We start from the raw sequence: 20,076 nt of genomic DNA, 5'->3' as shown, positions 1-20,076 counted from the left end.
AAGAGAGCTTACAAATATTGTTTTAAAATTCTACTTACCATTAAAATGAATAGAACAGCAGTTGTTCTGAAGGGGAGCCAATCCATTGCATCTGATTACTCTTAGATACAAGTCCAAGTGAGTTGTGGTTACCCTGCTGTTCCCTTTCCCCCCTCACTTTAGTGTCAGTGTAAAAAGACACTCACTAGATGTTCTTACACCCTAGCTCTGGAGGCGTTCTGCTTCCCTCTGAAGGAAGCACTGAAGATGGTGTATAACAGAGTCTGTTTCCCCACCCAAAAATCCTGGGTTGGTCTCAACTGAAACGCTTGACAACATCATTATTGCTCCCAGGTAAAAGCTTAGAGACACACCTTAATTCTTATTGCAACAAAACCCTTTGCTGGATACCAAAGAGACCATTTTAAAGAGAGAAGACAAGCTTTCCCGGGAAGATTCCGAGTGCGTTATAAGTTACAGCATGATAAATAATTAAAATGTTAACTGGTCACTTCAAATGCAGTTAGAAGACTTCTCCTTACTGCCAGTAGACTAAAGGCACATAATGAAATTTAGGAATATTTTTGTAAAGAGTATGAACTTTAACAACTGACTAGTGCATCTGAAAATACATATCCATTTCCTATAGAAGAGTAAAACCAGTATCTGTCTTCTGGGCCAGACGTAGCCCAGGCCCATCTACACTATATGTGCGATTAGGAAGAATAAACTAACTTGTCACAAGCAAGATCATACAATATTTTGATAAAAAAAGCTTTATTTATTGGGTTATAAAAACATCAGAAGTATCTAGGATAAGAAACCAAGCCCTTATGATCCTATTAACTGCTGTGCTTTGACACTATCTTTTTTCCTGCTATGGGCCAACTCCTCCTTGGTGCTACCAACTGGAAGCAGAGATGCTGCAGAGTACATCCTCTGAAACAGGAATCCTGCTGACCATGATTAGATCTCTCATGGCAGGCCAAGGAGATGTGGTGTGGAACTCAGTTGGGGCCAGACTCTGAATGGCCCTTGCACAAGTGTATGAGAGAAGAAGGTCTCAAGGAGCTTTCCTCTCTTTACACCCAATTTAGGGTGGGCCAAAATTGCACTTGAGAATACAGCAAATGAAGAGACTTCACCCCCAGGTGCACAAGCCACCCCAAAATGAACAGAAAGAAGGTGGGGTAATAGCCCCACCTTCTCTCCAAACTAGCCAGTTTTCTAAATGGAGGTACAATGGGTGTGCCCCTGTGCAATTGGGGAATTCTGGGAGCAGTCTGCCTCCCTGAGGCACAATGGGCCTGATTTGCAACGTGCTAAGAATCTCTTGAGATGAGTTCAATGGGAGCTGAGAGTGCTCTGCACTCAGGAATTGCTCAGCACCAGTAGAAGTCATTCCCAGTGCCACTGAATGCTCTTGCTTGTAGCTCATAGGGCTAGCTTGCCTTTATTATATTCACTGTCTTGCCTTCATTATATTCTGCCTTTATTATATTCAGCAGTAATGCAAGGAACCTACAGGCCTGTACCCTATAAGACATTAGCTTCAGCAGCTAGCATAAGGCTTGAAGCCTGTGAACTCTGGCACAGACAAACAGCCCAACAGAAACTTTCAAGTTTTGGGGAACTGAGAATAGAGGATATAAGGGGGATTTTTGTTGGAATTTACTATAATGACACCAGCCAACCCCAGGAACATGAGCTAACATCTGCAGATATCTGATCACAAGAGTGCCATGGCAACGAATTGACGTATATGATAAGAAGTTGAGAATTCATATACTAACCTATAGGAAAAGGGCAACCCAACATTATTAGGGTGAGGAAATACAAATAAGGAAGTGGGGGGAGAAACCTCTACTGAATATACATTATACATAGCAGCATCAGTGTAACATTATAAAAATTGTCTCCCAGACTGGCTGTGGGAGTAGAGAGATGTAGCCCCCGGCAGGTGCTAGAATGATGGCCACTGGTGATGAGGAGGAAGGTGATGGTGATGAGGAAGACAGTGGCTACCATTTCAGGTTTCAGTGGCTAACATTTGCATGTGAGTATATAGATGTTCAGATGTTCATTCTGTATTATCTCTATCAACCTTACTGAGTTAGAGTGTTTGTGACTTTACTAAATGTATGAATAAACTACAGTAATATAGAAGGGTTCCTGTAGTGTGAATCTTGCAACTGGGCCTAATCTTGGGACAAGAACCTATCAACACTCAAAGTGATAACTGGGAATTCTTAAGTAATCAATATAATTACTACATAATCTATAGCTTGGACTATATGCTGGCTCTGCAGCTCCACACTGCCCCCTACGTAGGCCGTATCTAAAAGGGTCAATCCGTGTCCCTTTCTCCTGAGCAACTTAAGTTACATCGACTTAAGTGGTAATGTAAACAAGTCCCGAGAGTGGAAGCAAATTATGCTCCTACTTGCGGTCAACCAGCATTTGCTATTGACTGCAACATACCTGCTATCCACTGAGGGATAGGGGCTGGGATAGACATACCCTAATTTCCTGCCCACTACCCCCTCGGGACATGTTGCACAGGCTGATGTACTTAGTCAGGCTCATTTCTTAGTGCTCTTATTTATGCTATAGAGCAGTGGTGGGCTACCTGGGCCCACAGGCCGATTCCCACAGCTCCCATTGGCTGGAAATGGCAAACCAAGGCCACTGGGAGCTGCGGGCAGCCATGCCTGTGGACGGTCAATGTAAATACGGTCTCACGGCCTGCCAGCAGATTACCCTGATGTGCCATGTGCAGCCCGCAGGCCCCAGATTTTCTTCAGATTGCCCACCACTGCTATAAAGGGATTTAATCCTGTTCAGTGCATAGGGAATAGAGGCTTCATATGCTTTCTGCCTCAGTCCTTTGTGCACCAGCATAGGAATGACCCCAATATAGTGCTATACAAATACTTTTATATAAAGTAACATGCTGTAAAAAAAAAAAAAAAAAGGCCCTCCTGTCTCTTTGTGGAGTGTTTTCACTGAAGACAAACTTGCATGGGATTCCTTGTTAGGTTTACAGTAACTCCTCGCTTAACGTTGTAGTTATGTTCCTGAAAAATGCGACTTTAAGCGAAATGATGTTAAGTGAATACAATTTCCCCATAAGAATTAATGTAAATGGGGGAGGTTAGGTTCCAGGGAAATTTTTTTCACCAGACAAAAAACTATAAATTATATAGATATACACACAGTATACGTTTTAAACAAACAATTTAATACTGTTCACAGCTATGATGATTGTGAAGCTTGATTGAGGTGGTGAAGTTAGAGGGTGGAAGAGGGAGGGATATTTCCCAGGGAATGCCTCGGCTGAGCTCTCAAGGGTTAACACATCATTGTTAATGTAGTCTTTCACACAAGGCAGCATGAACACGAGGGAGGGGAGACAGCATAGCAGACAGAGACCAGGGCCAGCTCCAGGCACCAGCTTACCAAGCAGGTGCTTGGGGCGGCCACTTCTGAGAGGGGTGGCAAGTCCAGCTGTTCGGACAGTCCCTCACTCCCGCTGGGAGCGAAGGACCTCCCGCCGAATTGCCGCCGCAGATCGCGATGGCGATCGCGGCTTTTTTTTTTTTTTTGGCTGCTTGGGGCGGCCAAAACCCTGGAGCTGGCCCTGACAGAGACAGACACACACCTTGTGTATGGGAGAGAGAAAGAGACAGAGAGAGAGAGATGCACACTGCCCCTTTAAGTAAGCTGACCCACTCTTAAGTGCATTGTCTTTTTAAGTGGATCAGGAAATTGAGACAGCAGCTGCTGCCCCAAGCTCTCTCTGTCTCTCTCCATCCATATCCCCTCCTTGATCTATATGGAGAAGGAGTAAGCGGGGTGCAGGAGCAGGGGCGTGGGGGACACCCTGACAGTAGCCTCTCCCCATCCCCCCCTGCACAGCAAGCAGGAGTCTGTGGGAGCAGCTCCAAGGCAGAGGGAAGGAGCAGGACATGGCAGTGGGAGGAGGGACAGCTGAACTGCCCAGCAATTGATAGCCTGCTGGGTGGCTGCAGCACAGGGAACTTAGGGGAGCGGGGAGCTGATAGAGGGGCTGGGGGTCCACCCTCCTTACAAGCCCCCACCAGCTAGCTGCAATGGGCTGCTCTTCCTGGAAGCAGACAAAGCAGGCAGCTGCCAAACGACGTTAGAAGGGAGCATTGCACAACTTTAAACGAGCATGTTCCCTAATTGATCAGCAACGTAACAACGAAACAATGTTAACCGGGACGGCTTTAAGTGAGGAGTTACTGTATTTCTAATTGGAGAAAACAGTAATCAATCCATTGTTTTACTAGCCATATATATTTTTATACCAGAATATTTGCTGATGAGTGAATTATGCCCATTGGGTCAAATTTTAGTAGTGTTTTAGAAGCCTAAGTCTCATTTTTAAAAGTGACTTAGGGCCAGATTTACAAAGATATTCAGGTATCAGAGGGGTAGCCGTGTTAGTCTGAATCTGTAAAATGCAACAGAGGGTCCTGTGGCACCTTTAAGACTAACAGAAGTATTGGGAGCATAAGCTTTCTTACCCACGAAAGCTTATGCTCCCAATACTTCTGTTAGTCTTAAAGGTGCCACAGGACCCTCTGTGGCTTTTTAAAGATATTCAGGTGTCTAAAGATGCAGATAGGCATCTAGTGAGCTTTACAAGGAAGTACTGAGGGATCTGGGGGTCATAGTGGAACACAAGCTAAATATGAGTTAACAGTGTAACACTGTTGCAAAAAACAAACAAACATCATTCTGGGATGTATTAGCAGGAGTGTTGTAAGCAAGACATGAGAAATAATTATTCCACTGTACTCCACATTGATTAGGCCTCAGCTGGAGTCTTGTGTCCAGTTCTGGACATCACATTTCAGGAAAGATGTGGACAAATTGGAGAAAATCCAGAGAAGAACAACAAAAATGATTAAAGGTTGAGAAAACATGACCTCTGAGGATAGAACAAGAAGCAATGGGCTTAAATTGCAGCAAGGGCAGTTTAGGTTGGACATTAGGAAAAATTTCCTAACTGTCGGGTTGGTGAAGCAGTACAATAAATTGTCTAAGGAGGCTGTGGAATCTGCTTCATTGGAGATTTTTCAGAGCAGGTTAGACAAACACCTGGTCATGGATGGTCTAGAATACTTAGTCCTGCCATGAGTGCAGGGGACTGGACTAGACAACCTCTCGAAGCCTCTCGAAGTCCCTTCCAGTCCTACGATTCTATGATTCTATGCAGCCTAAGTCTTATTGATTTCAAGGAGAGTTTGATGCCTAACCTGCTTAGATGCTTTTGAAAGTCCCAATAGGCATCTATCTGCCTCTTAATCTGGCCTAAGTCACTTTTGAAAATGAAATTTAGGGTTCTCAGCCACTTAGATGCTTTTGAAATTTTTACCTACTATGCTCACTTTAAAGATCATAACTGATTTCATACAGCAAGAAGTTGGGAGAAGTACTCAGTGTCATGAACAACTAACTTATCTCTAATAGTGGCTAGTTTTCACAGTTCAGCAATCTTTAAAAAAAAAAAAGAAAAAAAAAAAGAACTTGTTTCAACTAAGAGACAATTTAGTGCTTACTAAATTTTTTTTGGCATTAAAGGAGCCAGTTCTGTAGACGGAAGAGGAAATTAACTCATAGATTTTCTTTCAAATCCAAATATAATTTATTATAATACTTAAAGACATGGGGGGATATATTCTTTTTCAGATGTCTATGTTATATACCAGTGTATAGTACCATACTTATAGGACAACAAAGTACTACAAAGGGACCCAGAAATGCTAGAAATATGAGCAAGGAATACCAAAATTAGATTACATTCAACATGGAAAAGTTAGTGAATACATATCAATATTGGGGAAAATATTGAAACATTGGATCAATACAGCCCTGGCCTAAGGAGGTACAACTGTACTGGAGCAGAATCTATGGCACAGAAATGCAGTGACAGGGAGACACTTGGAAAACATTAATGCTGAAAGACACGTATGACTGATAATAATAATACTATAATAAAACATTGCACTTATGTGGCTCTTTTCAACCCATGTTCTGAAATCACTTTATAAGTGGGTAAGTCTAATTGTCCACATCTCGCAGATTAAGGGGCCAGTTATGGGCAAGGACTGGTCTTCCCATTTGTGGCATCCACAAAGTTTGTGCCTTCATATTTGAAGCAGCACATTGCAAGCACAAATCTGAGTGCTTGAGCTTCTCACTACCCAATTTGTACCATCAATCATGTAATTAGAGGCACAGGTACTTAGATTTGCATCTTCATGTCAATAGCAGGTGCAAAAATTCAGGCAAAATTTTGTGGCCAATTGCACCTGCAAAACAGAGATTGGCCCTTTGAAAATGCAATCCTAAGCAAATTGACCCAAATCACAAGAGTACTTTGTGACAGAAATGTGATAAACCTGTCCTTCTTCTTACAGATTGGACAGCAAACTCAAAAATGACCCTGTAATGGGATATATGACTTTTAAAAAGGCAGAAGTGTGATTTTTGTTCAAACACACAGTTGCATCATAACACAGACCAGGAAGACAGTCACTGTTTGGGGAGAGCTGACTGAATAGTATTAGACTATTGCCACTAGCAATCCTACCCTAGCAGCCACTGTTTTGCTTGGGGGCTGATGAGTACAGGGAGGTCCCGCTGCTGCAAAAGGAATAAGCAGGTTCCAAGGTCTCCCTCAACCCAGGCTAATTGACTGGGCAGGGAAGAAACAGAAAGCTGAGTGGAAGCCAGGAGGGCCAGGATGAGGTGGAAGAAAGATGCTAAATTTCCATTTCAAAGCAGGAAACTCCTGCTTCTGCCCAGGAGCGAAGATAAGCAGATGGCAACTCTTTTCAAGTCACACCTTCATCTGTCTGCCTGGTGAGCCCCATGTCTCAGTAGCATCCAGATGTGATAGACGTGGGGAGAAAGCCACCTGCTCAGCAAGGACGGTAGTGGCTGCCTCATTTGCCAGCCACCATCCGATCCAGTAACTGGGGGACTCAGTAATGGTGTTTGTGCTTGTGGGTTTACCCAAATATTCTTGTGCCCCTAAATACAGTTGTGGCCAGACTCGTTTAAGAGGAGAAATTAAAGGAACTAAATATCAATAAATGATGAAGATGGGGCTGGGGTATGAAAACCATCTGCCAGGAGGTAGAGGAATTGTGTAAGGTGTTCCAAGAGGGACAGCATAAACCAGAAGTAATGGACTAAATTTAGGAACAGGAAGATGTGTGCTGAATATCAGGAGACAATTCCTAATCATGAGGACTATTAAAAACTGCAGTGAGGCTCCAAGGGAGGTAATGGAAGTCCCAACACTAGAGAAATTTAACACTAGACTGGAAAAAGCACTAGAGAACAAAATGTAGGGAAGCCCAGTTGAGGTTGGCAGACTGGGTAACCTGCTACTGTGGTTCAATGAATCTCTATCTGTTTAGTTGTTTTGCAGAGCATGTAATAAGGAAAGGCTGTACAGTTCTCAGGGAGCACCTCTCTTCCAAATCCCACCCTTGAATCTCAAAATATTCATTTCTGTTTATCACCAGAAAGGGCTATGCAGAGCACTGGTGGTTTATGGCCCATACTTTGAGAACCAGTGTTGTAGGTCTTTCCCACCACTAAGGTTAATGTTTCAATGTTCCTAAGTCATGTTGACTTCCAATAGGATTTTAAGCTCCTAAATTATTTAGGCTTGGACTACGTTTTAAAATTATATTGGCATAGCTACGTCGATCAAGGGTGTGAAAGAACCCATCCCTCAGATTGACATAGCCGTGCCAAGCTCATCCCCCACTGCAGAAGAGTGTTTCTGTTGACATAGCTGGCACCAGTCGGGAAGGTGGTGTTCCTATCATATTAGAAAATCTCCGGCTGTGTGTACAGTGTGTACACTAAGGAGCTATGCCAGCGTAGGCTCTGTAGTGTAGACATAAAATTTTTGAAAGCACCAAAGGCTATCTGCTAGCACAATATAAATCAGCATTATATAATCTGTTTAATATAATTGGATTTTAGAATGAGATCCAATTCACAGCCTTCTAAAACTATATAGTCTGAATACTTGTACTTAAAGAGACAGATGTGCAGCCTGGATTCAGCCTGGCACAATTTTGCACTCACAATTCTTTGCATCCACAATTTAGGCTCTTTAGACATCTAAATACCAGATTTGTGGGTACGAGAACTTAAGACATCTAAATGATCTAACTCACTCTGAAAATGTTAGGTGGGGAAATATGAGTTCAGTGTTTGAAAAACTAGCCCCGTATATCACCATATCACCTTCAGGATTTATTTTTGGTTAGTATTTTGTATTGCTATCAGGGATAAATATGGTCTCATCTTTAATTATTCTAGCAGGCTATAGATGTAGTTAACTCTGTGACTCCATGCAGTGGTGACTTATTCCTCTGGCCAGCTGGACATACTATGAATTCTTCAGCTTACGGCTATCACCTTGCAAGAAATTTTTTGAGTGGGTGTTATTGAAGCAGCAGACTTATTGTGATTGCAATGCAGAATCATGGTTTCTCCATAGACTTTTGTCTCCAGATGGGCAATTCTATAATCTGTGTAACACATCCAAATACCCCCAATGTGTCTCTTGGAAGGGCATGTGGGATGGATGAAGAGGGGCGTCTGTAGCTCAATGCAAAATGAATGCATTATAAGGTCTCCAAATTTGTAAAAATGACTCCCAGGTCTTATTGAAAACAAATTCTTCTCATTTTAGGTGGATTAACTCAGAGAGCTCAGGGGATGTAGACACATGAGGAAGTTGATTGACCATATCTACAGCCTACTCATGTATTGTTCTATCATTGTAAAGGTCAAACCAACAGTACTGATGAAGAATTTCAAACAGATTGTGGGTCCTCCCTGGAGGACATGTCTTATATGACATCATAAAATCAGGCTTTCCATTTGTGAAAGATGTATACCAGCTCTCATGTCTCATTCTAGATGACAGGAAATGTCTCATACCAGCACTTAGGGCCTGGTTCTCCTCTCACTCAAGTCAATGGGACAGCATAGTGGTGCAAGATCCCACCCTTAGAAATTCCTAAAGCATCACCTTTCAGCAGGGAGGTACTCAGAAACACAGATGAAAGTAACTTAATCACTGCTTGATGAGAGTGCCTCAGAGGGAAGTGTCTGTTACCCATGGTGAATGCCATGTCTGAGGGAACCCTACACATGGTAAATGACAAACACCATAACTGCATGACAGCTTAATAATAACACTAATGCCACCTAGCTCTTATATAGCACTTTTCATCCGTAGTTCTCAAAGCACTTTACAAAGATCAGCATCTGCATCCCCACTTTGCAGATGGGGAAACTGAGGCACAGGGAGCTGAAGTGACTTGCTTAAGGACATCAAGCAAACCAGTGGCAGAGCCAGGGAATAGAACCCAGGCTCTTGAGTCCCAATCCCATGCTCTAACTACTAGGCCATACCACCTCGCTGTAGTTTTCTGTTGCATTTAAGGATATGGCAACCATCACATCTGCCATTATAGTGGCCTCTGGTACACATTATTTTACATCTCTGGAGTTAGAGGTCTCTTCAGTATTATTTAACCATTATGGCACATGAAAAGTTTGCAGTGCTTGAGGTACATGGTTCATGGTATGTTTTGCCTTGTTGTCGTGAATCTCACTTTTGTTTCAATAAAGCTGCGCTGTGCCCAATAATCTCTCTCTTGGGTGAAGAGTTAGTCCAACTGACAATAGTTCAGGCTGTCAAGTGTCCATTTCGTTGTCAGTCTTTTCAACCTTAGCACAATTTACTGCCCACCAAAGCAGCTTGAAGCAAAGGAAGGTTTTTTCTTCATATCCCCTGGGGTTAAAAACACCCTATATCCTACTATTGATGGAGTTTTTCAAGCCTGGACCATCACACAGGCAGTTTTTCAATTTCTAGACATTCTTTTCAGGTTTCATTCCATTCCAGATGATTATAATTATTATTATTAATAATAATTTTTCAGCTCCTAAAGGTGCGTTAGGCGTTTCTGAGTAGACAGTGAAAGGCACAGTCCCCGCCCCAAAGAGCTTGCAGAAATCAAACATGACATAATGTGTGGGAGGTGATGAACAAAAGGGAGGGGTGAGGCATTAGAAGGGTTATAGCAATATGATCACACAGTTACTCACTTTAGGACGCCTACTTCACTGTCAGATCTCTGAAGTAAGCAGTGATGGAGGAAAAATAAGTAAGATATGTTTGATATCAGCCCACAAGTCCCTAGGAAGCTATGGCCTGCTACTTCTTCCTCTGGGACAGTGTCTCCTGAATGCCCTTGACCTTTTCCACATGCATTACAACTTTCCCTTTCCCTATTATATATAGGTAAGGTACTTTACTCTTTGGTTAAGCCTCGCTTGCTAACTCAAGGCTTTACCGTCTAGCCAGCTGTTCAGATTTTCTCCAGCATAGTGTACAGATATATTAGATGCTCCTGCCATGACTCACTGTAGATAATGCCCAGGCGTGAAATCCTGGCCCTGGCCCTACTGAAGTCACTGACAAAGCTCTCATTAACTTCAATAGCCAGGACTTCACCCATATCCATAGCTACAAAACAGCTGCTGCTGACACATGAGGGCAAGCCCCTTGGAATTCCCCCATGGTGGCAGCAGCAGAGGAGTGGCATCAGAAGGCAGATCAATTGCTGAATGCTGAAGTTCTGCAAAGAGAAGCAAGATCTGTAGGGGAGAGACAGCTGGAGCTCCAAATTCTAACAGCAGGTGAAGCTGGGATTTGAACCAAGATCTCCATAACAAGAGATGGACATAGAAAGAGTGGTTGCATCCCCCTTAAATCCAACGGCAAAGGGTGGTTGAGACACACTCCCCAAAATAACTGTCAGTGGTTGGTCAGTTTATGAGGCATGGGGGTGGGGAAACTAGGCCGCTTTACAGGCACTGTCATTATCTATTAAACCAGGCATCTGAACTCAGATCTCCTCAGTTCAGAATGGCCTATCTGTTTCCACTCTGGTTGGTTGGTATCCAGGAATGTTATAGGTGACATTCCTGACTCACAACCACTCGTAAGAACTTGGAGTTTGGGAATCTTAATCCTGGGTACCCCCAGCTATCTGGGAGCTATTGGTATTTGTCTGCACTCCTCTTTGATCCTATTGCTTCTGCAGCGGCTGAAAGAACTTTTGTCTTCAGCAGATCAACTGTCTCATGTTACTGGTCCACTGTTCCAACCAGGAGAGAGCTGCAGGGGGACTCATTCTCATACGTTACAAACAGGGGTGAGAGTTCTTAGTGAAACTAGGAAGAAGAGGAGGCAGGTAACAGCAGTGAGTATTTCGTGAATTATCAGGGCTATCGACTATTGCATTATATCACTGGAAAGCTCAAATTCTCAGTGCTGGCATCCAGGTCCACATTAGTTAACAGATTCATGAGGTCTGATCTGCCAGTAGTGATTTTGGAGATGCCATTTTAGGAGGGCCAGATAGGTGTGGAAGCAACAGCTGTAGCATCAAAGAGCCAGAGAATCGGGGAATAGCTGGCAGAACTAGTGTGTTTACTAGTGAGTGCAGAGCGAAGAAGTGGATGTGGGGCAGATGAGAGTTGGGCCAGTGGGAGGAGCTACAGAGGCAGGCTAAGAGAGCCAGCTTTACGAAAACATCCCTTCTGAAGTATGCCTTTGATCTCTAGAGTGGCGCTTTGCATCTAAAAGGTTAACTATGTAAGAATGGGACGCACACACAATTTAGGGCACAAAGGAGCTCTTGGGATGATCTGCCCTGGATACAACTTTAATTTCTATCCCTAATGGATCCCAATACAAATTGGCCTTTACAATTGTTACTTGTCCAGTATTAAATATAGCAAAACCCAGAGCACGGTTTCTGTTTCATTCCATGCTGTTACGGATCTAGGCTGCTGCACATGAGAGGAAAATAACTGGTTTTTGTGGTTTTCCTTTCTATTAAAAAAAAGAGTAGCTGTTCTGACGGGATCTGAAAAACAGACATGGTACATTTAGACTAGTGGACAGAGGACATATGAGTGCAAAATAAATGCAGGTTTTTTTCATGGTTTTGCAGTGTATACCCTGCTTATTCAGATAATATATGTTACGCCAGCTACACCGATTCCAATATTATGCTGAAGGATCAAGACATTTGATAAACTGTCATAACTTACCTGACCGGCTCTGGGGTGTGGTGAGGTAGGTATGTTGTATTATCTCCACAGCAGTCTCTGTCAGTACTTTGAAATCTTCTGGTTGTGATCCAGCCAGGGCTACCACTCTTATATATAGCTGGAGACAACGGGCCAAATCAATCCCTGCCATAAACCCCTCAAAAGACAGAGTCATACCAGGGATGCAGTTGAGCCATTGTATTGGATACTAGTGAGTGGGTTTGTGGTTTAAGGACCTCTCCCATTTGTCTAACTTCAACAGGAGTTGAGAAAACTCTGCATCTCATAGGATTAGACCTTAAAATTTGAGAAAAGATGAAAAGGAGTCTATGTGAAAATAAAAACAATGGTATTAGAAGCACTAGTCATCCTTGACAGCATTAATTCAACAATTGCTTTTAGCAGAGGCTTTCAGAGAGTTAGTCTTTGTAAGGTTTATGCCCAAAAAATAAGAACTAAGGTGCAGATTAATAATGCCAGGATTACAGAGGCAAAATTGTCAGTGGGAGCATCAGGAGCTCTGAAAGCTGCCTTGTAATAAATACTTCTATTGTTTTAGTATTATAATAAATAAATATTATTATTATTTGAATATTATAATAAGCGTTAAAAGCAAATTGAGATTGTTATTATTATTATTCATACACATTTACGTTGCAATAGCACCTGGAGGCCACCATCAGAATCAGGCCCCATTACGCTAAGTGCTGTAAAACCATGTATTAACGAACAGTCCCTGCCCGGAGGAGTTTACAATGGAGAAAAGGAATTTGCAGTTTTAGAAAGGCTTTTATAATCTAAAGTCAACATTTTTTCATACAAAATAAAGCCAAAGAAACAAAAACAAACAAACAAACAAACAAAAAAACAAATGAGAGTTTCCAAACGTGTCTTCCCTTTTTGCTCCCGCAATTTGTGGACACACTTTAGGTCATCTGTATATCTCTGGATAGTACTGCTATGTGCCTAGAAATCAGGTACACAGATATATTAATAATCTAAACCATATCCACAATTACTTGGTCAAGATTATGGTTGTGGAATCTCCATCAGTGGTGATTTTTAAGATCAGGTTAGGCAAATACCTTAGGGATGATCTAGATCAGTGCTTCTCAAAGCCCGTCCACCGCTTGTTCAGGGAAAGCCCCTGGTGGTCTGGGCCGGTTTGTTTACTTGCCGCGTCCGCAGGTTCGGCCGATTGCGGCTCCCACTGGCCGCGGTTCGCTGCTCCAGGCCAATGGGGGCTAAGGGAAGGGCGGCCAGTACGTCTCTCGGCCCGCGCCGCTTCCTGCAGCGCCCCTTGGCCTGGGACAGCGAACCGCAGCCAGTGGGAGCTGCGATCGGCTGAACCTGCAGATGCGGCAGGTAAACAAACTGGCCTAGACCGCCAAGGGCTTTCCTTGAACAAGCGGCAGCCCGACTTTGAGAAGCACTGATCTAAATAATACTTAGTCCTGCCATGAGTGCAGGGCACTGGACAAGATGACCACTCGAGGTCCCTTCCAGTCCTACAATTCTATGATTATGTCCCAGGGATTTAGTCCATACAGGGCCAGCTCCAGGCACCAGCTTTTCAAGCAGGTGCTTGGGGCGGCCGCTACGGAGAGGGGCGGCACGTCCAGGTATTCGGCGGCAATTCGGCAGACGGTCCCTCACTCCGCCTGGGAGTGAAGGACCTCCCGCTGAATTGCCGCCGCAGATCGCGATCGTGGCTTTTTTTTTGTTTGTTTGTTTTGTTTTGGCTGCTTGGGGCGGACAAGATCCTGGAGCCGGCCCTGAGTCCATACTTAGGGGCAGTGTAGGGTAGGAACTGTGTCTCATGGAGCCATAACTCCTTTCCTGTTGCAGGGTGATAATATATTACCCAAAGTTTTTAAAAGTCATTTGACCTATCTCTACAATGAAGTTCCTTCCATCTAGCACATAGAAGAGAAACACACACACACACACACGTGCCAGTATATTACACTGTCTAGGCAGAACAATGTCCTAACATGGGGGACAATGGTCAATCCCTCTCCACGAGCAGGAACCCCAGCTACGTGCAAAGCTATCCAGCTATCCAGTTCCCTTCTATTTCCGGACCACTGCCTCCCTCCCAACTCACTCTCTAAGCTTTGCAAATGGAGAAGAGAACTCTCTCTAGGCTTCAGGAAAGAGGTCACCGCCTTTCTGTTTTCTTCAGACTTTTGCGGCGGCTGTAGAAGCTCTGGAGCTCTGTTTAAAATATAAATAATAAAAAAAAACATTCAACAAAAAAACCAAAAGCTTCAAGCCTACAATGCTTAGGGCAGCAACACAAACCTGTGTGGACCAAAGAGTATATATTTTCCTTCCAACATCAATTATAACTTAAATTTACTATACTGGCTCAAGCCAAGTTCTACCTCTTTCAGTGGTAACATATGATTGTCTTAAGGTTTTGCTACTTCACACACCCCTCTGGAGTTCTGCCACAATGGGCAGAAGACAAGCAGACACACATGCTGCCCTAGGTCTATACATGTAAGCAGCAAGATCTAGGGCAGGATCTATCTTGCGGATCTGAACATTCATAGACTCATAGACTCATAGACTTTAAGGTCAGAAGGGACCATTATGATCATCTGGTCTGACCCCCTGCACGCTGCAGGCCATAAAACCATCCCCGCCCCTTCCCTGGACTCTGCTGCTGAAGTCCCCAATCCTGTTATTAGTGACCTCAATCGGCAGAGACCCTCCTGCTAGAGATCCCTGCCCCATGCTGCGGAGGAAGGCGAAAAACCTCCAGAGGCTCAGCCAATCTGCCCTGGAGGAAAATTCCTTCCCGACCCCAAATATGGCGATCAGTAAGACCCCGAGCATATAGGCAAGAGTCTCCATCCTGACCCCTTTTAGCCATTATGCTATTTACCTACCATTGCTTGGTTTTCCTTGACAACTATGTTTTACCATTAAACCATTCCCTCCATAAACTTATCTAACTTAATCTTAAAGCCAGACAAGTCCCTCGCCCCCACCGATCTAGTTTTTCATAAAACTTTATGAAACTAGCAGGATATTATTGGATCACTTCTTTTACATGGGAGCCCATAATAAACCTCAAACGTTTAACTTGCTGGACTTTCCACCGATCTTAAAGGGAAAATGTGGCCAGCAAATGTATGTCTAAACTCACAGAAGTTTAAGGGAACAACTTTACCCTATTTGCATGACTATAGATTTTTAATTGAAAAGATTGCAGTGCCTAAATATGCGGGTGTGGTAGGTGATCACAGTTGTTAGCCAGACTTATTAAATTCAGTGCAAAAATGTATGTAAGCATTTGGAGCATGCACTCAAATCCCCATTTATTTTAAAACATTTTCTGCTCCTTTTGAAAAGAATGCAGTTAAAAGCCGTTGGAGAGCCAGTTGACCTGTAGTCTGTGAACAAGGATGGGCAGGTGTTCAGTGCAGGAATGGTAATCAGCTGCATTGGCAGAAGGCATCTGATCTGAGAAGGGTTGCACCCTAGATGTGGCACTGATGCTAGGCAGCCAGGATGGCTGACTTGCTCCATGCTTTGGATGATAGCTGAGGGAAGAAGTCATCTCTCTTTATGTTCATGATTTAAAGAAGCAAGGCACTTTTGCGATTCGGTTCTGTTTAAATACCCTGTGCCGATTAGCACATAGGTACTGTATCAATAATGAGTGTCAGTGTTACCATGGTACTTCATACATGTGCACTGAGCCATTTGTGAGATTACCAGTAAGCATTTAGCAAGGCTGGCTTCCATGACATGTCCCCTCCTCCACCTGCCTGTACATCTGTTTTGGAGGAGACTACCTAGTCCCTTCTCTGAGCCCGACTGGCTCTCTGGCCTCCCACCTCTCGCTGCCTGTCTGGTGAGAGAGGGGCACACCTTCTTCCTAGCTGTCTCTGTGGGATTCGGCAGAACTCTAACTACAGGTTTAGTCCAGAAGAGGACATGTCTCCACAAATGCCTCCTGAGTTGATGAGGAAGGTCACTAGTTCCCTAACTGCCTCTCTTGTTTTGGGGAGAATTAAAGAAAGAAAGAAAGAAAGAAAGAAAGATTCACCTAGCTCATTCCATTTGAATCCACTGTACTGCAGCACTAAGATGGCTCCAATGGCTCAATCTATGTCATTGCTTGGAGTGGGTTAGGGAAACCCCTACACTGGCCTTGCATAGCAATGACCAAATGTATTAGAGCACTAGTGAAACAGTTGTGTTAGTCTGTTATCCTCACTGAGACTCAATGAGCACGAGTAGAGTAGAGTATCATGGTGGCAACAATGAGCCCTGATGTCCATGTACTACTGGGAATATAATCCCTTCTTTTAAATATAGTGCCTACCAGGTAGTTGGACAGCAACCAAGACACTGCATGCAGTTTCTTGCCTAATCTGGCGGTGCTCACTCAGTAACTGTTGTGTGAATTGTTGGACTAAAACCACAAAAATATTCTAAGTCTTTACAAAAGGCCTCTCCCAATCTAATTTCTCTTGTGCCATCAAACTGAAGCCACAAAGAAAGAGTGTGAAACTAGTTTCAAAGCACTACATATTTTACCATCTTCAGACAGACTCTTCCCATCTCTCTCTCTCTCTCTCTCTCTCAAACACACACACCTTTTCACTTCTCTATGATATTTAGAACTCTTTATATATCAAACCCACATTCAGGTAGTAGGTGGGTGACAGGGACTCCATTTTGCTTTAAGTTCCCAGTAGACTATAGGCTAATCCTCCAGGGATGCCTGCTTTCAAATACCCCACACCCGACCCCGCATCTGGAGAATAGCCATGGGCAGGTTTCCTGTGATATGCATCTATAGGAAGAGAAGAGTAAATGCTTTTCTCTTGTTTTGTCTGTTTCTGTGCTCTCTTTTTTAAATGAACAGTATGCGGTTTAAATGCAGCTATAATCAGTATCTATCTGTTGATCCAAGGATAAAAGCTGCTGCTTACATACTCCTAGGATTAAATAACCCACCCTTAGGAAGTACAAGGAGACAGGCTGGGGTACCTGGCATTCAGAGAACCAAAGTCAGTAGAAACGTACTCAAGAGGAACAGCATTCTCTACTCAAGAGGAGCTGTCATAAAGTGAACCCTCCAAACTTGGGGAAACCAAGGCACAGTGACCCCACTTACTGCAGGGAAAAGTGAAACAATCAATGCTGAACAGAGGTGTTGGGAGCAGACACCAAGATAAGATCCCAGAAGCTACTGTAAACCAACACTGATGCTTTGGAGGATCAGCAAAACTCTGCCTATCAGTTCTCAGATGACCAGTCCGATTACCTGCTGGCAGAAACATTATTGTAATGAAAAGTTTCTAAAAACCAGAGAGCTCAGAAAGCTTTTCATTTATATTTTTATTTACTTTCCTACTGCTGGCCAGTTAGCTCAGCTTGTCTAACACTTGTTCTGTCAGTGATAGGTATTGTTATATCCCTCAATTGGATGGTTAATACTCATATTTCAATTTACACGTGTATTATTTGACGAGGTAAAATGAATAGTCAGAGACTAAAATGAAGCAGAATATTTTATACAGATGAAGTCTGACAAAGCACAATTGTCTCTTCTATAATGCAGGCTGCTGAAGATCACATTGGCCTCCCACAGAATGGTGGTGTCTCCTCACTGACTTACACAGCAAGATGGGGGAGCAGCTGTCTGTATGGATGACTACTGTGCATCTCTTTTGTCCAAGACTCCACCTTCCTCTGGAAGGACAGTTCCATGATGGATAAATATGGAGTACTACTAGAGGCAGAGATTACTGCTGCTTCATAGGATATCTGACCTTTTTCCATTCCCTTGGGTATGAGTACTTTTTCTAGTCTACCCTCCTAGGCTTTCTCAGATCTACCTGAACATCCTGCCAGCATCCCAGCAGGAGTCATCCTCTCAGAGACTTTCAGACTTCCTGTTGCAGCTGAAGTTCTGTTCTCTGAATAATTGACTGTGGGGATTTCTCACACTCCTAAATGTACCAGGCCAATATCGGTCACTTAACCGCCGGCTGGAGTAGGGGTTACCGTGGTCTTTTGGAATGATGCACCCTGTCCTCCCTTCTGCAGCAGGACCCCTCTGTGGGTCAATATGAAGATAAGATGGGGCTGAAGCCTCACCTCTTCCTTGTTCTGCTCCATTCCACTTGGTGCACGGTGCACTGTTGTGGTGCCCTGCAGAAGCAGACTGTAAGTTCCCACGTGTGCATGGACTGCAAACGTGACAGGTCCTTGCACTGGTCACACAGGGGAGGAGGCTCACCGTGTGTTACCCCAGTGCACCTGTGTAAGCATCTGTCACAGTCTGGCCAAGAGACATCAGAGACAAGCTCTTGGAGAATACTTAGATTGGGTTGGGTGCTTATTTAATAGGAAGCAATTACTGGAACTACATATGGAAACCAAGAATTTGTGCAAGCAAATGGCCAGTTAGGTATTTAATTACACTTCTATAAACATACATTTTGTACATACATTAATTATGCACACACCATTATGGACATAATTGTGTTCACATTATTTGTGTATGAGCCTAACCTTTGGAAAATCAGGCCATTTGTGTTTGGGTCTTTGTACTTTGAATTTTCAAGATTCTAATGATCTTCTAATTGCACTTGATTGTGGTGGAGAGAAACTTATCTTCCTCCTACAAAGTTTCTATTTCTATTACTATTCATTTTATTTAAAGCTTCTTCTGCCATCTGTCTTAAAATCTTTGTTCCTTGCTGTGAATATTAAAATATATTTATATTTTATAGGGACTTAAGTTCTTTTCATCATTACATCTGGATTAAAGTTGGTTGGACATCTTCAGAGGTCTTGAGATAAGACTGTTTTTATGGACAAGAGACCTGGGAGCTTTTTGGAATAAAGACCTTAGTGACATTACCTGATGTCAATTTACAAAGACTGTTGATTATTCACAAAACGATTGTCACTATTCCTTTCAGATAAAAATATTTGATATTTAATTATATAATTTATTGTTAATTTATTAATTAATTGAAAAATTACCTGTCCTTAAAATGAAAGATAACCATGTGTATTCTCTCTTGCTGCCTTTTTTCCATCCCAGGAGTCTAATATATTTACCAGTATAGTGGAGACACTTCAACATAACAGTTTGATTAATGGGTCTTTTTCTGCAATGGGTTGGCAAATACATTTGTCCCATGTAACACTGAATCACAGAAGAAAGATAGCTATAGAAAAGACATATTATGGCATCTAGCCCATTCCCTACCAGAACAGGCTGGTTCTAAATGCTGTGGCAAGATCCTCAGCAAGTGTAAAATGTCATACCTCTACAGAAGTCAATGGAACTACAAAAATATATGCCAGATGAGTGGCTTGTCCTGTATATTTTAATCAAGAAAAAATGTTCTAAAAACAATGTACTGTATTTAATGTACATTATGGATTATACTATTTCTGTAATTTATTCGCATGACATTTGACAAGTATAAAAATCTAGAATAATTTTCACTTTATTCAAAGTATATATTATTCCATTTATTATGCTCTCGCTTATTGTTCTTGATGTAGTTTAACTAAGGAAACCGCCTTTGGGAAAACACTTACTCATATTATTTTCTTTATGTTTGTATGATATTTTGGACAAATTTTTTTCTATTTTTATCTATTAAAATTGTCATAGTTATGGGAAATTATGAGGTGATTAGACAATAATAACTTAATGACAGACACTGAGATTCAAAAAATTAAAGCTTTATAACCATTAACGTACAAAATGTTAACATTAAAAGTCAAAATATACAAAGTAAATATTCCAAAATCCAACTCTAAAGTTATCAAACAGCCATTTTTAAAAAACTCTGCCTATCAATAAATTTCAATTATTATTGATGGAAATATTTTAGTCTGTTTGTGTTTGTA

The 20,076-nt window shown here is 42.6% G+C and overlaps 1 protein-coding gene and 1 long non-coding RNA gene across 2 annotated transcripts in view; one reads left to right on the top strand and one right to left on the bottom strand.

Annotated features, from left to right (window-relative positions):
• The window catches only part of LOC101932077 (desmoglein-1-gamma-like), a 39,529-nt gene extending 39,250 nt beyond the window's left edge, over positions 1-279 (bottom strand). Inside the window, exon 1 of the mRNA XM_024105467.3 lies at positions 39-279. Coding sequence (XP_023961235.2) covers positions 39-86 — 48 coding nt within the window. The 5' untranslated portion in view covers positions 87-279. The remainder of the gene's footprint in view (positions 1-38) is intronic.
• The window catches only part of LOC135981704 (uncharacterized), a 66,954-nt gene extending 49,062 nt beyond the window's left edge, over positions 1-17,892 (top strand). Inside the window, exon 4 of the long non-coding RNA XR_010598842.1 lies at positions 17,762-17,892. This is a non-coding gene — a long non-coding RNA (uncharacterized LOC135981704). The remainder of the gene's footprint in view (positions 1-17,761) is intronic.
• Positions 17,893-20,076: the final 2,184 nt, after the last annotated feature.

The sequence above is a fragment of the Chrysemys picta genome, chromosome 2 (genome assembly GCF_011386835.1).
Source record: "Chrysemys picta bellii isolate R12L10 chromosome 2, ASM1138683v2, whole genome shotgun sequence".
Lineage (NCBI taxonomy): Eukaryota > Metazoa > Chordata > Testudines > Emydidae > Chrysemys > Chrysemys picta.
Note: the sequence above shows the minus strand (reverse complement) of the source record. Positions and strands in the feature narration are given on the sequence as shown.